The sequence below is a fragment of the Osmerus eperlanus genome, chromosome 27, assembly GCF_963692335.1.
Source record: "Osmerus eperlanus chromosome 27, fOsmEpe2.1, whole genome shotgun sequence".
Classification (NCBI taxonomy): Eukaryota; Metazoa; Chordata; class Actinopteri; order Osmeriformes; family Osmeridae; genus Osmerus; species Osmerus eperlanus.
Window position 1 is genome coordinate 803113 of NC_085044.1, and position 18674 is coordinate 821786.

The 18674-nt window shown below is 44.4% G+C and overlaps 3 protein-coding genes across 5 annotated transcripts; 1 reads left to right on the forward strand and 2 right to left on the reverse strand.

Moving 5' to 3' along the window:
• Positions 1 to 1097: 1097 nt before the first annotated feature.
• Positions 1098 to 9035, reverse strand: zgc:171740 (uncharacterized protein LOC795694 homolog). The gene is made up of 7 exons (XM_062452996.1): positions 8821 to 9035; positions 6070 to 6248; positions 5417 to 5554; positions 4887 to 5258; positions 4472 to 4703; positions 4245 to 4268; positions 1098 to 4155 (listed from the first exon to the last, which is right to left on the reverse strand). Exons 2-7 carry the CDS (start codon positions 6238 to 6240, stop codon positions 3974 to 3976), a joined length of 1119 nt encoding a protein of 372 aa, XP_062308980.1. The 5' UTR covers positions 6241 to 6248; positions 8821 to 9035; the 3' UTR covers positions 1098 to 3973.
• On the forward strand, positions 5204 to 12914 carry rfc2 (replication factor C (activator 1) 2). 3 transcript variants are annotated; one of them, XM_062453908.1, is made up of 12 exons: positions 5204 to 5319; positions 8968 to 9185; positions 9398 to 9467; positions 9553 to 9594; positions 9775 to 9881; positions 9992 to 10093; positions 10210 to 10310; positions 11058 to 11215; positions 11974 to 12039; positions 12147 to 12227; positions 12399 to 12512; positions 12635 to 12914. In XM_062453908.1, exons 2-12 carry the CDS (start codon positions 9022 to 9024, stop codon positions 12743 to 12745), a joined length of 1116 nt encoding a protein of 371 aa, XP_062309892.1. In that variant the 5' UTR covers positions 5204 to 5319; positions 8968 to 9021; the 3' UTR covers positions 12746 to 12914. The 3 variants fall into 3 exon arrangements, with proteins under 3 accessions (XP_062309892.1, XP_062309891.1, XP_062309893.1); XM_062453907.1 differs by lacking the exon at positions 5204 to 5319 and having other exon boundaries at positions 8423 to 9185; XM_062453909.1 differs by lacking the exon at positions 5204 to 5319 and having other exon boundaries at positions 9118 to 9185; positions 9822 to 9881.
• Positions 12915 to 12922: 8 nt separating this feature from the next.
• On the reverse strand, positions 12923 to 18644 carry LOC134014059 (linker for activation of T-cells family member 2-like). Its single transcript, XM_062453911.1, has 12 exons — positions 18463 to 18644; positions 17635 to 17739; positions 17410 to 17449; positions 17197 to 17240; positions 17001 to 17049; positions 16675 to 16709; positions 15963 to 16010; positions 15822 to 15852; positions 15658 to 15731; positions 15197 to 15268; positions 14862 to 14921; positions 12923 to 13182 (listed from the first exon to the last, which is right to left on the reverse strand). Exons 2-12 carry the CDS (start codon positions 17735 to 17737, stop codon positions 13139 to 13141), a joined length of 600 nt encoding a protein of 199 aa, XP_062309895.1. The 5' UTR covers positions 17738 to 17739; positions 18463 to 18644; the 3' UTR covers positions 12923 to 13138.
• Between the last annotated feature and the right edge of the window lie 30 nt (positions 18645 to 18674).

Genomic DNA, 18674 nt, shown 5'->3' on the forward strand with positions numbered 1-18674 from the left:
GGTGTTTACCTACATCTTTAACACCTCCCTTGAGACATGCCATGTGCCAGCCTGTCTCAAGTCCTCCACCATCATCCCTGTGCCCAAAAAGCCAAGGCCAACAGGACATAATGACTACAGACCCGTCGCCCTGACCTCTGTGGTAATGAAGTCTTTCGAGCGCCTGGTGCTGGCACACCTTAAATCCATCACTGACCCTCTACTGGACCCCCTGCAGTTTGCCTATAGAGCCAACAGGTCTGTGGACGATGCAGTTAACATGGCCCTCCACTTCACCCTACAGCACCTGGACTCCCCAGCATCCTATGCCAGGATCCTGTTTGTGGACTTCAGCTCTGCCTTCAACACCATCATCCCCGCCCTGCTTCAGGACAAGCTCTCCCAGCTGAACGTGCCTGATTCCACCTGCAGGTGGATCACAGACTTCCTGTCTGACAGGAAGCAGTGCGTTAAGCTGGGAACACAAGTCTCTGACTCCCGGTCCATCAGCACCAGATCACCTCAGGGCTGCGTCCTTTCTCCTCTGCTCTTCTCCTCCCACCCTGGACACTCCCTGTTTCAGTCACTCCCCTCCGGCAGAAGGCTGCGGTCCATCAGGACCAATACCTCACGCCACAAAAACAGTTTCTTCCCTTCCGCTGTTGGCCTCTTCAACAAGGCCAAGGGACCACACTGACTCTAATGACTTCTTGCTTAAAACACACTGCTTTTTGCACTGCATTACAAAATGGTATCTTGTACATTTGTATTTTTTGTAATATTTGTATTTTTGAATTTTTATATTGTAATTTACGGCAACTTATATTTTATTTTATTGTATATTTAATTCTATTCTAATCCCACTTAGTACTGCTAGTTTATGTACCCTTAGTATAGATAGTCCACATATTTAAATTTTAGGTATATGTTTATTGTATGCACCTTCCTGCCAAAGCAAATTCCTTGTCTGTGCAAACTTTCATGGCGAATAAATCCCATTCTGATTCTGATTAACTGCATTGACAGATTCAGTCTTGTATTTCCTGTGTCCCTAAATGATTATTAGTTCCCTTTATAAGTTTTGGAACATTAAAGTTTATTAGGGCTACATAAAAATGTTTTTAAAAATATAAGCGGGGAGAAAAATTAGGATTTTCACAAACGTTTTGCTTACAAGAATGGCTGTATTTGGATAGCTTCTATTCCTGCTGGTGGACATGACTCCAACATAAACATATAATCAAATTGGAAGTAATCCAAACATACAGTTAGATACCAATCAAGCATTTTAACAGTCTTATTAGGCCTACATGCCCAGATAACTTTTATGCATCACAAAGTTTTAATTGGCATACATTTTCAAAGGAATTCAAGTCTGTTGTTTACTTGATTATACTTTATAAATATAAAAATGTCAAACAAAATATATGCACAGGAGGACATCAATATCATATAATACATTTTCAAAAATATATGTTTTTCTTGAATTATAAACCCTATTAACTTTGATTGTAGTTTAAAGAGTTGATCCAGCACTTAGCTCAAAGCTTACACTGCTGGGAAACTACAACAAAAGCAACAGCACATGCTAATAGATTGACAAATGTACAACACACTCAAATATTGAAATTATACTGTGGTATGGGATTAATCATACAATTTCACAGTTGCTGAACAAAATGTATTATCTGAGTATACCGACACAAACAGAATTCTTCAAACATACAGTTATATGAGTCATTCCAAGTGTTTTCAATCAGACTTTTGTCAGAGCAGTCTCCTTTTTTAATTTCTTTTTTTAAGAATGCATGCAAATCTCAGCGTAACTTGTTCTTTCCATTATAATAATCGAATAGAAGTCGTAATTTTTCTTTCGGGGGCTGAATCAACTCTTTTCTAATCTAGTAAACACGTATTACACACTTTTAAGTGGACTCGCTGTTTGCATCGAAAAGATTCAAATTTCCACAAAAGTCTAACATGTAACGGTTGCTAAGCAGCACACACTGTTCTCCAAATTTGACAACACCTCAATTTTAAATCACCAAATTACAAATTCACATGGACACTTAAGTCCTTGAACAGCAAGAGGACAACATGATTTGCAGGGCAGATTAGAGACCGCACCATCTCACACACTACATAAGTTATCTTGAGGTCAATGTTACACCCACAAAGCAATATTTATCAGTTTGAAGGCATTGCTTTAAATACTGTTATTAGTCAGCATCAATTCACATGTTAAAGACACAACAAGCCTTGTGAGTATTAAGTAGAGACTATTCAGTAAAATCATCTGTTCTTTGTCTGGAAAAAGTGGTTTGCTTACTGAGGTGGAAAAGTACATTTTATTCTTCAGAATGTTTCTGAGCTAAATGGTTATTCCATCTAGGTCAATGTGCTGAATTCTGTATACTGAGTATTAAAATGGAAGATCGGGCTGAAACAGAAATGGTTGACGTGAAAACATGTTATTTTGCAACCATAAGACATAATAACATTTGCTCTCCTAAACACTGTACATGTGAGACTATTGTTCTTGCATGATGTCAGCATAGTTATTGACAAGAGACATTCAAACAAACAAGTGTAAAAAAATCTGTTTGTGATATTGTCAGTCACAGTCGTAGGAAATGGTCTTGTTATTGAAAACAACCAAAAACCAGTTACATTCAGTTCAGGCAGACCATGTGATCTGAGATGTTGCCAACATCCTAGGAGATGTGCATTACTTGAAACAGTTGTATACAGTAAGTGTATTATCCATTATGAGCTATTTCATGGTTCATTCATTGCCTATAAAACAACATGTACAGTAGTAAAAAGCACAAGAGTAAACAGTTAAAGTATTTACTAACATGTCTGGATGCGAGGTACCTTTCGAAGTTGCCCATATTCATCTGCTCGTGATTTAAAATGGCTATGAAATAGATGCTACTGAAACTGATCTAAACATCTACTCAGTCATTCTTGTGAATGTTTGCAGGAGAACAGTACTGGCGTGGTGGTTTCTGGGCGGCTGTTCTGACACAGTGGGGGTAGGAGAGATTCTTCCACAGAACAAATAAAACGCTGTGAATGCCTTGTTTATCGTTGTGTTGGTTTTTGATTTTCATATCAAGGCTCATGGTGTCTTTCAAATTAAATCGCTAATCTCAGTTTTATATTTTATTTTTTACATTGAAATTTAATTTGACTTAACATGAATGGAACCTTCCTTCCAGTCAACAGGCAAAAGTTTAGTCTATTTCCTCAAGCTTCTTCTTGAGTTTTTGTGTCCTGTCATCGGCTGACCATAGCCGCACAGCCAATGAACACAACCGCTGGGATGCAGGTAAGGTGAGGGGAATGAAACCCACCCAGAGGGGTTGACACATTCCTTGAAGTACTCTGATTTCGCGTTATATGTCCCTATGAGAGTCATATCCTTGATCTAGAAGTTGACACATGGCATCTACATCAAAAAGGGTTGTCCTTCAGCAAACGTTTCCCTTCAGCCCTGGGCCAATAGCACCAACATGGATAATCTAGTTGATTGTTGATATGTAAAGTAAGCTAGCCTTCACAACTGTTTCACACCATCTAGTAAGGCCTGCAGGGGGCTACAGTACCCTATGAGTCTATACTGGCATGCAACACAAGAATGTTGGCAGAGCCACAAATACGATCCTGTGTTGTGTAGGTTTGAGAAACACAAGAATTCCAGAAAGGGATAGCTGCTATTGACACTGCATCATGGCATTTGCCACACCAACACAGATGTGGGAGCTCTCAAATAGCACATGAACCCATGGACCTTAGAAGCAGGAAAACGGCTTCAGGACAAGTAGTGAAGAGTCTGGAGAGGGGAGGACAGGGTTCGAGTGGTTTTGCCTCAAAAAGAAAGAAAAAAACAGTCCATCAACCATTTGCAGTCCTACAGAGGAGCCAGGGTCTCTTGTGTCCTCCACTTCCATGACCCCCACCCTCGTGACCCCCCCCACCCCTCCGTGCATCAGGACCTGAACACGTGCACCGCCCGCACCACGTACTGCCTGCAGATGGGGCACTCGTTCATGCGCTTGCCACACTTGCTGCAGGTGACCATGTGACCACACTCCAGCAGAACACAGTCGATGGGAGAGTCCATGCAGATCCGGCACAGGTTCTCCTCCAGGCTTTTGGGCGCCGCGGACTCTGGGAGAGAGACAGAGAACAGGATGAGGTTCCACTGAGGCGTCTCCATCTATGTGAGTACTTGAATATTTTAATGGAGTCTTTCTTACCTTCTTCATTCTCAGTGTTGGACACTAAAATAAAGAAAAAAAATTGTTATACACGACACATTCCAGAACAATCTAACTTAAACCAATATGTAAGGAAGTTTGTGAGTAATATCATTTAGCAGACAGTTTTTTTTCAAAGCGATGTACATCAGGATTTGAACCTGCAACCTCTTCAGTCAAATGCTCTAACCACCGAGCTACCCGTCCCGGACGCAGGGTTCTCTCACCGAGGTTCTGGAGGTCTTTCTGGTCGTTGTACAGGCGGGTGACTCTCTCCATCAGCTCCCACTTCTCACAGCAGCCCTTGAAGTTGACGAAGTTGCGAGCGAGGATCTCCTTGAGCTGTCGGACGCTGAGGCCCTCCACGTCCTCCACCCTGCTCAGGTCCGACAGCGACGCCCTGCGCCCCGGGACCAGTGCCTCGTCACCGTCTGAAGACTGCAGCACAACAGAGATGAGGAAATGTTATACTTAGAACGTACAAGCACACAACATATTTACATAATTAAAGTTGTTAATAAGTATGTGAGAATATTGGTACATTTTAAGTACACTTTAAACAGCGTAGAAAAATATATAATGAATGTGTTAAGCCCTCAATTAACCCTCCATCTAACCCAGACAACACATCCCTGCTTTTACCTCCTCTTCCTCTTCCTCCTCTTCCTCCTCCTCTTCCTCCTCCTCCTCAGATATCTGATCTGATGCCTCCGTCTCTGGTCCAGGCTGCTCCGACTGGTCTGGGGTGGTGTCTGGGCTGGTGGGGGCGAGGGAGGGCGTGGGGGAGGCGGAGAGGGAGGTGGGCAGCACCCCGGGCAGCGCCCCGGGCAGGGCGGCGGGCAGGGAGGCAGGCAGAGAGGCAGGCAGGGCCCCGGGCCTGCTCACAGCCTCGCTGCTGCTGCTGCTGCTTCTGGGGGAGTGCTGCCCCAGAACCAGCTCCACCAGCTCCTCCTTCTCCCGGCAGGTCTGGGTGGGGACCTCGTGAAGGTGGAGGTACTCTCGCAGCTCCCTCACCTGGTGGAGGATGGTACGCCGTCAAGGGGCTGCATTTAGATGGTGCTTTTCTGCCGTAAAGGTACTCATTCATCAAGCGCTTCACACACATCTATGCAGCCACACACAAACACATCTATGCAGATGCACACACACACACACACACACGGGTGTCACACCTTCAGCCTCATCAGCTGGGCGCGGTCGAAGAAGGTTCCGTGGAAGCGCTGGCAGGTGTGGCAGAGGCGTGGGCGAGGTGGCTCCAGCTGCACAGAGCAGCGCCCACAGAAGCTCTTCTTACAGTCCACACACACATGCTGAGGAGAGAGAACACACACACGCTGAGGAGAGAGAGACAAGCTAAAGAGAGACGTAGTGAGGAGCCTGGGCCACATGTTGCTTTGGATACAAGTGTCTGCTAAACGAAAACATTCTTAGAATAATGAGGAAGAAAAAAAGATTCCTCCGATAGAAGCGTCTTGGTAGACTTGACAGTGTTGATGGTACACGATGGATGGGAATGTGCGCTTGTCAATAAGGGCAACGTGAAATGGTTTGTGGTTTTACAGGCTCCAACATCTCTGTTGGGGGCTGACAACAAGCCCCATCCTGAGCTGGGCTTCGTTTGTCTTTCCTGATTACCACTGCTTTTAATGGACATGTTGAACCAGTTAGACTGGCCAAGACAACAGCCACTGGGTCATGAAGGAGCACCTGAAACCTCCTTTCTCTGTTCCATCGAGCCTGATCTCAGGTGGAACGACACACGCCACATCTGGGAACAAGACGGCCGCCTCAGGAGAGCGTCACCTGCGGGGTGGGGGGGTCCTACCTTCCTGGCGATGGTGTTAAACTGGCCTCCGCAGGCCTTGCACAGGTGCTCGGGGGACGTGGGGGACAGGCTGTAGCCTGAGTTGGTGTAGGCCTGGCGCCATGAGCTGCTCGTTTCTTCCACTGTGGCGGTGGGTTCCAGACAGGACCAGCTACAACAAGATGTCCACATGCTCCTGCCTGCTCGCACACACACACATGTACACACACACACACATGTACACACACATGTACACACACACACACACACACACATGTACACACACACACACACATGTACACACACACACACATGTACACACACACACACACATGTACACACACACACACATGTACACACACATGTACACACACACACACATGTACACACACACACACATGTACACACACACACACATGTACACACACATGTACACACACACACACATGTACACACACACACATGTACACACACATGTACACACACACACACACATGTACACACACACACACATGTACACACACATGTACACACACACACACACACACACGTACACACACAAACACATGTACACACATGTACACACACACACACACATGTACACACACACACACACACATGTACACACACACACACACATGTACACACACATGTACACACACACACACACACGTACACACACAAACACATGTACACACACACACACACATGTACACACACACACATGTACACACACATGTACACACACAAACACATGTACACACACAAACACATGTACAAACACATGTACACACACACACAAACACATGTACACACACATGTACACACACACACACACACACAAACACATGTATACACACACAGGAAGTTAAATCACAAAGAGACGCAACAATAACTGCATGGAAAGATAAAGTATGCCAGTAAGACAAACTAGTGGTTTGGAGATGAGGTTAGTTGTACATCCTGTATGTGGTTCCTGCATATTCCACACAAACAAGGTACACAGGTATTGAAGGAGCGATTTATTAAACTTCTAACAGCACCAGCTTTATCAGCATGATCTCACCTATCTTATCAATAGTTTAATCATGTACAACACAAAGTATGTGGGATAATAACACGAAACTGAGGTGAAAGTGACTAATCTCTTGTTGTTTTTCTCATATTCAACCTCCACGGTTGTGATTTCGGTGCAATTGGCACTTTGAAGAGTGCACAAGAGCCTTTCCATAACGCTCTGCAATTTTCTCCTACGCCGATAATTGAAGCCACACAATGGTGTAACAAGTCTGGCCTGATCTACAGCTAGCTGGTGTCATGACAATGAGAGGGCAGTGTGTCTGGTTGGGGCATTGTTCACAGGGCTAGAGTTATGCACGGAAATGACCCTTGCAAGACAAAAGGCATTTGATGGCTAAGAATCCTGTGTGCAAGACATGAATGCAGGTACCACAACTTGCATCTGATATATTTATTTTATAAATCACGTTTACGTGTTCTTTGGACTATTGTGGAACACTAACATTTGCCTAATAACATGTGACACTAGCTTGAGCCCTAGTATTTAATCGGAATTTACTTTCTAGGATCTTTCTCCTGTAACCATGTAATGTAACACAGATACTATCGGGGTGTACCCTAGCTGGTGGCAAGATGCCAAGAGTTGAAGTTCGATGAAGTCCAACTAATTGTTTTCACTTGACTCTCCGGTGTGAATCGGTATCCTCAGTTGACAGCGCTTACCTTGAGAAGCGACAGGTCCGTAAAGTAATCAGTTTGGTTGACAATTACGAAGTGGGTTATAGCAGGCTATTGATAATTGTTGAAAGAGACGATAAATACGACTTTTCGTATGGAGCGAGTTTCAGGAAGCAACACAAATGAGCTGTTGCTTCCCTGAACCCGCCTCCCCCCGCCCCCTGGCTGCCAGCCGGCAGCCGCCTCCCAACACGAGCTCTCTGATTTCCCTCCGCAACTACAACCCAGGTTCCAGGAAAAACGGCACACCTGTGAGTCACAAACCTGTCTTGTGCTTTCGAGTTGTTAAGTTATTTATTGTTTCCAGTAATTGATCCAAGAAGGAGGTGAGACATAAATAATGAAATGTCACCTTCTCCTGTAACACCACCTTTGTCCTAATTAAATGTAACATCAACCTCTAACACATTGGCTCATAATTTATCGCATTGAAATCTTCACCACTACTGGTCCGGCCTGCTCAAATCAGTGGATACACAAGCCTGCAGTAGCCTACATGCCTACTAAAGCTCATATTCCACTTTATTGACGTGTATTCACCATAACGCCGGTTCCTGGAATAGGATCGATTCTAATGACATGTCAGCGATAGTAGGTGTTATCCGGACACGCCTACAGATATTTGCCTTGGGCAAAATAAACTGGTTTATTGACAAATCAAAGACCCTGGTGGCGTTTAAAAAACAGTTTGTCAGAGTAGGCTACTGACATTGTTTTTTATTGGACGAAACGAAGCTAATTGTATTCCGTGGCCTGTATCACGGAATACTGGGTGTGATGATCTCCTCAAATAGCAGGCTGGTGATCCTGCATGATGCTCTGCTATTTCTAATGGGATGCCCCGGTTGATTTAACACAACGTTGGAACATTACGGACATCATCGTTGAAAATTAGCAATGGTCCGGTAACCGTTTTATAATGTTCACGCTTTCCAGAATATTTAATCACATTTCACTTGTGAGAACATCCAGCACTCGCCGGCTTGACAGCCACGGATACACTAGCGACCTTACCTGGGTGACCCGGAGCAAATCCTTTTTGTAACGGCCATCTCGTACATCTCGGTTCAGATTTACATCAACGTAGAAACAGCCGGACAAATACAAGCTCTCAAAGCCTGGTTTTGGTCCGGTCCTCGTTCTCTGTCTCTGGCTCTACAGACTCTCTCAGCCCGCTGATGGAGGACGGAGGAGCGTCTTCCAGGAAATTACGTCATGACAGTGCCAGCTGTGCCGCTGCAGTGGCGGGAGATCTGCGGTAGCAACATGGACGTACAGATGACAGACACGGAGACTGAACCAATACAGACAAACGTCGAGCCGAAAAAAGATGAAGAAGTGCAAGCTAAAGGGTCCACCAGCGCGTATGAGCTGCCATGGTAATGATGCAGTGCCTTAAGCATTTAGCTGGTCGTATTTTTAGTGAAGTTAATTGCTAGTTTGCCTGTGTAGCTGCAACGCTAGCCTTGTTGCATGCTAGCTACGCTGGCTAGCTACAATGTTGAATGCGTGAGACTTGAGAGCCCTGTAACTATTATAAACCATATAGAAATTCATGCTTGATAATCTTATGACCATGGTTGTCTTGTAGGGTTGAAAAATACAGACCGCTAAAGTTGAACGAGATTGTTGGCAACGAAGATACAGTCAGCAGACTGGCGGTAACGAACTACGTCAAACTCAGATTCTTAAGAGCTGTTTTACTCCAAATACGTGCTCTGAGCTTACTAATCATATGCCTTACAGGTATTTGCAAGAGAAGGAAATGTACCCAACATCATTATTGCTGTAAGTAATTCCCTTTTTTAATTAATGTGTTTAGTGGTACATAAGTATAATACACATCACAATAGTGTGATGTGCATATAGTTTACATAATGTGAATAGTTCGCTAAGTGTTATTGGCATACAATTCTGTAATGCACACAATGTAATTTACTGAACGGTTAACAATGTGTGTGTTGTTAGGGTCCACCTGGCACAGGTAAGACCACCAGTATCCTTTGTCTAGCCAGGGCTCTCCTCGGGTCGTCCATGAAGGATGCCGTCTTAGAGCTGAACGCCTCTAATGACAGGTACAAAAAAACAACAAACAAACAATTTAAAGTCTTGGTGTTTCCATGTGGTGCCCGGTTTGAATACTTGTATCGGAGTCTAAAGTGAGCGACATCCCTCATCCTTTCAGAGGTATCGATGTGGTCAGGAACAAAATCAAGATGTTCGCTCAACAGAAAGTCACACTCCCGAAAGGGCGACACAAGATCGTCATTCTCGATGAGGCAGACAGGTATGCTAACGACCTGTATGCTGTAAACGGATTGTTCACTGATGTACATCTAATGATGTGTCCACACATAAAGAGCTCCAAGGTTCAAATCCCCCCTGTACCTTTCCTGATCCCAGTATGACAGATGGGGCGCAGCAAGCCCTCAGAAGGACCATGGAGATCTACTCCAAGACCACCCGCTTCGCCCTGGCCTGCAACGCCTCCGACAAGATCATTGGTGAGTGTGACTCCATACAAACGTGTGGTCAAGCTCCTAGACATCCCATAATATACCCCGTGCTACAACACAACACCCTCGTCACAGGTAGTTATAATAGACAGAATCTCTTATATTTTTATGGGATGTTCTCCAGTGTAGGGTCAGTGTGTGTGACCTCTGTGATGTGATGGTGTTCTCCAGTGTGTGTGTGTGTGTGTGTGTGTGTGTGTGTGTGACCTCTGTGTGTGATGGTGTTCTCCAGTGTGTGTGTGTGTGTGTGACCTCTGTGATGTGATGGTGTTCTCCAGTGTGTGTGTGTGACCTCTGTGATGTGATGGTGTTCTCCAATGTGTGTGTGTGTGACCTGTGTGTGATGGTGTTCTCCAGTGTGTGTGTGTGTGTGTGTGTGTGAGTGTGTGACCTCTGTGATGTGATGGTGTTCTCCAGTGTGTGTGTGTGTGTGTGACCTCTGTGATGTGATGGTGTTCTCCAGTGTGTGTGTGTGTGTGTGACCTCTGTGTGTGATGGTGTTCTCCAGTGTGTGTGTGTGTGTGTGACCTCTGTGTGTGATGGTGTTCTCCAGTGTGTGTGTGTGTGTGTGTGACCTCTGTGTGTGATGGTGTTCTCCAGTGTGTGTGTGTGTGTGTGTGTGTGTGACCTCTGTGATGTGATGGTGTTTTCCAGTGTGTGTGTGTGTGACCTCTGTGATGTGATGGTGTTCTCCAGTGTGTGTGTGTGTGACCTCTGTGATGTGATGTCCTCCAGAGCCCATCCAGTCTCGCTGTGCCGTGCTGCGCTACAGCAAGCTGAGGGACGAGCAGATCATGGCCCGGCTGCTGGACGTGGTGGAGAAGGAGGCTCTGCTGACCACCGATGACGGCCTGGAGGCCATCATCTTCACCGCCCAGGGGGACATGAGACAGGTGGGGAGGAGGAGGGGTGGCAGAGTGGAGGAGAGGTGGATGGGGGTTAGAAGAGGTGAGGGAGGACAGTAGAGGAGGTGGCGGGGAGAAGAGGTGATGGGGAAGGGAGGTAGAGGAGATGGGGGTTAGAATAGGTGATGTGGACAGGTGAACCAAGCTCAGCACATTGGTGAGAAATTGTCACCTCTAACAGGTTACTTGATAGAGGACAGCTTTGTAATTGTAACTTGACCTTGAGATGATTTTCTCAGAGGTTCTTCGAGGCAACCTAGCCTCTGCTTTAATCTGGTGTTTACATGTGAACAACCTAGCCTGTGCTTTAACCCTCGTGCTGCCTTCGGGTCACATGACCCAAAGGTTCACAACGAACCATCGTTGTGTTTACCCAATTTCACCCAATACAAAAACAAATAAAAATAATTTTCTTTTAACCATTGCAATGTGGGGGGTCTGAGACAGCCCGACAGTTAAAAGAAAATGCTTCACTTTGTTTTTGTATGAGGTAAATTTGTCGCAATACGACAGTGGGTCACAATGACTGATGGGTCAGAACGACCCGAAGATAACACAAGGGTTAATCTGGTGTTTACATGTGAACAACCTAGCCTGTGCTTTAATCTGGTGTTTACATGTGAACAACCTAGCCTGTGCTTTAATCTGGTGTTGACATGTGAACAACCTAGCCTGTGCTTTAATCTGGTGTTTACATGTGAACACGTGCAGTTGTAAATGCTCCGGCTTCATGTCTCTGTTCTCAGGCCCTTAACAACCTGCAGTCCACCAACTCTGGGTTTGGCTTCATCAACAGTGAAAATGTCTTCAAGGTATCGTTCCTCACACTGGGTGTGACGACCTGTCAGATGAAGAGGGCTGTTTCATCCGAGCTCTGAGTGCTGTCCTGGAGTGACAGGGCCCTGTGTTCTGTGTTTAGGTGTGTGATGAACCACACCCCCTGCTGGTGAAGAGCATGCTGGAGCATTGTGTCAACGCCAACATTGAAGAGGCGTACAAGGTACCAAACTCACCTTCAGTGCCTTTCTTTAGCCCCCTTTCTCAGATGGAAGAGTAGTGAGTGGAGGTGAGGTGCGTGTTGAGACTGTGTCAGGGGGAAGTCCCTCTGAAGAAGGAAGTGAAGTCCTCTGAAGCAGGAAGTGAGCGTGTGTGTGTGTGTGTATCTCGTCAGATCATAGAGCAGCTGTGGGCATTGGGCTACTCTCCTGAAGACATCATTGGGAACATCTTCAGGGTGTGCAAGACCTTCCAGATGGCCGAGTACCTGAAGCTGGAGTTCATCAAGGTGAGAAGCAGCAGACACGCCCGTCTGGGGACACGCCCGTCTGGGGAGACCACGACCCCAGCAGAGGGACGAAAGTGTCCTCTACGTGTAGTGAACATAATGTGGTGTTGTCCCTCTCACAGGAGATCGGCTACACCCACATGAAGGTGGCTGAGGGGGTCAACTCCCTCCTGCAGATGGCTGGGCTGCTGGGACGCCTGTGTAGCAAGACCATGCCTCCTGCTGCCAGCTAACCCTAGCCCCATCTACCCCTAACACCCCCATCTACCCTCCCACACGCCTACCACCCCCCTGCTTACCCCCTCCTCCCCCCCCCCCCCCCCCGTTCTACCTTAATATCTAGATTATTCTAAACCCCAATCCCCTTCATGAAAATATCTGTAATAAATGGCCTTTTCTATACATCATGACTAATGTTTTTAATTTTTTTTAGCTTTAATTCATCAACAACAAATAAAAAATATTTATTTACAGAGCAGAAGTGGAATTATTAATCACAAGGTCAAAGTAAAGACTATTACAGGTTGGAACACTAGGTGGCAGCAGATCCGTCCGTAGGCCTGGACCTCTGAGCTGTCAGATTATTATAGAAGAAGTCACTTCCCACTTGTTGGGTGGTTTCCAGATCAACCACTACCTTCATTATCTGCATTCACATAGTCGGGTTCATCTGTGAGATGGAAAAGGGTCAATTTCAGTTACTAGTACAGCAATGAGGAGAGAGTGTGTGTGTGTGTGTGTAGTCCTAGTACAGCAGTGGGTTGGGGGTGTGTGTGTGTAGTCCTAGTACAGCAGTGGGTTGGGGGTGTGTGTGTGTGTAGTCCTAGTACAGCAGTGAGGAGAGTGTGTGTGTGTGTAGTCCTAGTACAGCAGTGGGTTGGGGGTGTGTGTGTGTAGTCCTAGTACAGCAGTGAGGAGAGTGTGTGTGTGTGTGTAGTCCTAGTACAGCAGTGGGTTGGGGGTGTGTGTGTGTAGTCCTAGTACAGCAGTGGGTTGGGTGTGTGTGTGTGTAGTCCTAGTACAGCAGTGAGGAGAGTGTGTGTGTGTGTGTAGTCCTAGTACAGCAATGAGGAGAGTGTGTGTGTGTGTGTAGTCCTAGTACAGCAATGAGGAGAGGGTGTGTGTGTGTGTAGTCCTAGTACAGCAATGAGGAGAGGGTGTGTGTGTGTGTAGTCCTAGTACAGCAATGAGGAGAGGGTGTGTGTGTGTGTGTAGTCCTAGTACAGCAGTGGGTTGGGTGTGTGTGTGTGTAGTCCTAGTACAGCAATGAGGAGAGTGTGTGTATGTGTGTAGTCCTAGTACAGCAATGAGGAGAGGGTGTGTGTGTGTGTAGTCCTAGTACAGCAATGAGGAGAGGGTGTGTGTGTGTGTAGTCCTAGTACAGCAATGAGGAGAGTGTGTGTGTGTGTAGTCCTAGTACAGCAATGAGGAGAGGGTGTGTGTGTGTGTGTAGTCCTAGTACAGCAGTGAGGAGAGGGTGTGTGTGTGTGTGTAGTCCTAGTACAGCAGTGAGGAGAGGGTGTGTGTGTGTGTAGTCCTAGTACAGCAATGAGGAGAGGGTGTGTGTGTGTGTGTAGTCCTAGTACAGCAGTGAGGAGAGGGTGTGTGTGTGTGTAGTCCTAGTACAGCAGTGAGGAGAGGGTGTGTGTGTGTGTGTAGTCCTAGTACAGCAGTGAGGAGAGGGTGTGTGTGTGTGTAGTCCTAGTACAGCAATGAGGAGAGTGTGTGTGTGTGTGTAGTCCTAGTACAGCAATGAGGAGAGGGTGTGTGTGTGTGTAGTCCTAGTACAGCAATGAGGAGAGGGTGTGTGTGTGTGTGTAGTCCTAGTACAGCAATGAGGAGAGTGTGTGTGTGTGTAGTCCTAGTACAGCAATGAGGAGAGGGTGTGTGTGTGTGTGTAGTCCTAGTACAGCAGTGAGGAGAGGGTGTGTGTGTGTGTAGTCCTAGTACAGCAATGAGGAGAGGGTGTGTGTGTGTGTGTAGTCCTAGTACAGCAATGAGGAGAGGGTGTGTGTGTGTGTAGTCCTAGTACAGCAGTGGGTTGGTTGTGTGTGTGTGTGTGTGTGTAGTCCTAGTACAGCAGTGGGTTGGGTGTGTGTGTGTGTGTGTGTGTGTGTAGTCCTAGTACAGCAGTGGGTTGGGTGTGTGTGTGTGTGTGTGTGTAGTCCTAGTACAGCAGTGGGTTGGGTGTGTGTGTGTGTGTGTGTGTGTAGTCCTAGTACAGCAGTGGGTTGGGTGTGTGTGTGTGTGTGTGTGTAGTCCTAGTACAGCAGTGGGTTGGTTGTGTGTGTGTGTGTGTGTGTAGTCCTAGTACAGCAGTGGGTTGGTTGTGTGTCCAGTAGAACATACCATCTTCCTGGTCCCTCTTCACCTGCTCCAGGAACTCTGAGTTCTCGTAGTCTGACCCATCTGTGGGTGTCAGAAAACAAAAGATTGATCAAGTAGTGATTTTTTTTGTGTCAAACAACATATTGTAAAGCCTACTTATTTGCCAACAAAAACATAAATTGTATTCACGACATAATACACTTTTTTTCTTTCAAATCTTCCAGTTCAGGGTTGTGCCGTTTTAGTGGATTAACACCTTTTTCATACTGATACTGAAATTAAGATGAAGATTTATCTTTCAGGATATCCTGCTTATTAAAAAGGGTTGATCCTATTTGCAACATTAGCCAACATACCATTATTGCTGTTCATGGTGTCGCTCAAAGGTAACGAGGGGAAAACATTCTCGTATGGACATTGTTCAGTGTCTGAAGAGGCAAGAATAGGTTAACATGTAATGTGAAACAACTGTTAATTCAAAGTTCTCAATTTCTCAAGAGGAACAGAGAAAAATATTCATTTGGTAATAGTATGGTTCATCTTTTGTCTTGCTTGTTGCAGATCAAACATGCTTGTTTAGCCTCCCCCTCATTTGTTTGTGTAACTTTTCCATTGACCTTACAAGCCATGTACTGTAATGGAACTAGTGTTTCCTATACATGCAACGCAGTCTTTAGTTTAATAGATGACTTTTAAAATGCTGCATAAATCAGATAGCAAAACAGCAAGTGAGGACAATCAACAGTGAAGTCTTACAAAAACAATGCCATCTAAAATCTCTTCACAGTTGAGCACAAAAACATGAACACTTGTTTACCCGACTCTGAGTCCCTCTGGTCTGTATTCATGGTTTCATCAATGTTCTGGTAAACTAGGGCAGGAATAGGATCTCTGCAAAGACCACACACACAGAAACGAATTACTGTAAATGTACAACGTTCTGTTGTTCAGAACATGCCTTATGTGATGATGTCCACTTACACATATGTAGGTTCACAGGTTCCCATCGTAGCTAAAGTAACAAAAAAAGTGAGTTGTTGATTGGTAAAAGATGACATCTAAATCAGTACTCAGATGGATTGTGCACTATATATTGTAATACATCCATGTTATGGATCTTACCATCGTGAGCATTTTGATATTTGTACTTGTCTTCTTGTGTCTTCTTTTCTAAATATGAAAAAATCAGTTCACTCAGTTAGACAGTTCTATCACTTTCTATCTAGCTTGTGTATGGTGCCTTTCTGTTTAATAAGAAAAGGGAATTGTTGTATTTTTTTGTAAAATGTCTTCCATTTATGTTTATTTATTTTCGCTATAAGTGATGAAAAATGATGTCATGCTTCAGAAAGGGAATGGCTTGGTCATGAAACTGAATGTGTAAGGGGCTGGTGAAGTCTGAAGTACGTTGTGGTTTAAAACATTTACATTTAGTCATTTAGCGGACGCTGTTATCCAGAGCGACTTACAGTAAGTACAGGGACATTCTCCCTGAGGCAAGTAGGGTGAAGTGCCTTGCCCAAGGACACAACGTCATTTTGCACGGCCGGGAATCGAACCAACAACCTCCTGATTAATAGTCTGACTCCCTAACCGCTCAGCCATCTGACCCACAAGCAGAAGGTGATGATGAACCCATTTCACATTCATCACCAAACCATTTTATCTCAAATATACGCCTACAGACACATCCACACACACATACATGTGTGGTAAATATTAACTTACTATATATTTTACAGAAACTGAAAGCATTTTAATGTACAATCTCAATGTATGTTTTGTCGAATGTTAAGTTCACTCCATGGAAATGTCCAGTTGCTGAAAAGCTTACCTTGTGAACTTTGTGTCTGTAACGTCACGGGCTCCCTGAAAACATTAAATACTTGAAGTGATAGTTCCTTTGCATGCATATATTTTTATTTTTACCTTTACTGGAAATTCCAAAACCAATACCTTCTAGAACAAATAGAGGGTAATTTTCACAGCCGTTGAAGGCACCAAAAATTTTTACACGCAACATTCACACGTTGTTCCCTGCCTTTGTAAAAGATGCTCTTGGTTTTGTTACATTCATTCGAGGTGATGAAATGTTTGCTATAAAATGTCCATTTAAGGATCATATTCATAGAGGAATTGTACTCTTCACATGATACTTACTCTGGAGGTGTTAATGGCAACTGGCGCATTATTTGGTTTGGCCGTATGACTAGAAAAGACAGATTAAACTGTATTAATGTGCCTATTCGTCTAAAACCATTTCACAAATCAGATATTGTGTTAATGCTTAATAGCGATCAATACTGTCAAATGTAAATATAAAATAAGAGATGTAGGGTTGATAGATATTGCTCACCTGTCTTAGATCGCGTTACTGCAAATCTGCTTCCCTCACGCTGGCTGTGTAAAGCAGGTCATGAACATTACAACAGGTTGAGATTGTTTGAAAATAATTCATTTTATTATACTTCATGAGAGACACTGTATTTTCTTCCCAGTGTTATTGAGCATTTGTGAATTGTGATGAAGTATAATTTAATATAGTTAATAAGTCATTCATTATACTTACAACACCTGAGGGTCATAGATGTGATTCTCCTGTATCAACCCTGTCAGAGAGGAACATTTGTTTTTTTTCTTGTCTTGTGTAACTCAACAGTTGTGCAATATAACTGTGGCGCCTGTTCCAATAATGGCTTTCACAAAATACATTTGGAAATGTTCATGAGACAATAAGGTAATGGCCTAAATTACAAAATATATGTTAACGTATAAAACAATAACGATTACTCACTGTGCTTCTTTTTGCACCAAAGACATAAAACAGAAAACAGAGAGAGAGAAGCCACAGAGATGCTGGCCAGGAGAGGCCAGTCAGGGCTGGACATGGCTTGCATATCTGAAACAAAAGAACCAGGACACGTGTCTTTCTTTCATCTGGGTTTGATTAATCATGTGTGTCTTTTAATCATATCATTGTTTTACTACATGCTACAAAATTAATTTCAAGTCTCCAGCTCTGCATTCTCTGCCTTCTGAGAACACAGTCAAGGTTGTGTGATTTCAGGTCAGTCTGACTGACCACAGGGGAAAGGAAGCACTTCTATCAGCCAAAGAAACCGTGTCAAAGCTCAGCTTAAGCGACAACTGTGCCAACAAAAGTGCCCAGGTCCTTCCTGGAAACTGTCTGTAGTAAAGCTAAGCACATACAGACCATTGCAAGGCTATAAAACATTGAATAAATACACTCTCTAACATTTAACGTGTTAATAAAACTATTTCAAAAAATAAAATAAAAAATCCACGGATTAGTGAACAGGTTTAATGGATGAGGGGAACAGAATGTTCATTCTAATATTTAAGGTCATAAATAACGGAGATAAATATATAATGCAGAGTCCTGACTGTATCTCGCAAAAAATTAATTTAGTAAATGTAAATTATGTTGACATTTATCAGAGAAGCATACAACTTCTAAGACCCTTAAAGGAAAATATATCAGAGGACACCATCATCAGCAATACAAAACACTTTTCATCGTATTTCAACTCAAAAACGATCTACCCGTCTTCTACATTCGTTTTACCGGCTACTCCAGACAGATTTAACTTTATTTTATTACCTTCAGTAAAGCCTTTCCAGGCTGCGTCGCCGCTCACTGACAACCTCACACAGATGAGAGGCTGCGAGAAAGCTAGGCTTCCTGTTTCAAACTGAACACCACCACATCCGTCCCCGGCTCGCTGGACAGGTACACAAGCCGACCCCCACGGCCCTGCCCCCGCACTGTGCCTCTCTGAGGGAAGAAATATAAAGTGTTTGTTGTTAATTTTG

Excerpts from the sequence above, each read along its gene's own strand:
- zgc:171740 (XM_062452996.1), bottom strand. The coding sequence starts at position 6,240 with ATGTGGACATCTTGTTGTAGCTGGTCCTGTCTGGAACCCACCGCCACA. Across the intron at positions 5,259-5,416 it reads CCCAGCTGATGAGGCTGAAG|GTGAGGGAGCTGCGAGAGTA; the intron begins GTGTGACACCCG and ends ATCCTCCACCAG. Across the intron at positions 4,704-4,886 it reads AGGAGGAAGAGGAAGAGGAG|CTCATCTCTGTTGTGCTGCA; the intron begins GTAAAAGCAGGG and ends GTATAACATTTC.
- LOC134014059 (XM_062453911.1), bottom strand. The coding sequence starts at position 17,737 with ATGCAAGCCATGTCCAGCCCTGACTGGCCTCTCCTGGCCAGCATCTCT. Across the intron at positions 17,050-17,196 it reads AGTAACGCGATCTAAGACAG|TCATACGGCCAAACCAAATA; the intron begins GTGAGCAATATC and ends TGTCTTTTCTAG. Across the intron at positions 16,011-16,674 it reads ACAGACACAAAGTTCACAAG|AAAAGAAGACACAAGAAGAC; the intron begins GTAAGCTTTTCA and ends TTTCATATTTAG.
- rfc2 (XM_062453908.1), top strand. The coding sequence starts at position 9,022 with ATGACAGTGCCAGCTGTGCCGCTGCAGTGGCGGGAGATCTGCGGTAGC. Across the intron at positions 9,595-9,774 it reads TACCCAACATCATTATTGCT|GGTCCACCTGGCACAGGTAA; the intron begins GTAAGTAATTCC and ends GTGTGTTGTTAG. Across the intron at positions 11,216-11,973 it reads CCCAGGGGGACATGAGACAG|GCCCTTAACAACCTGCAGTC; the intron begins GTGGGGAGGAGG and ends CTCTGTTCTCAG.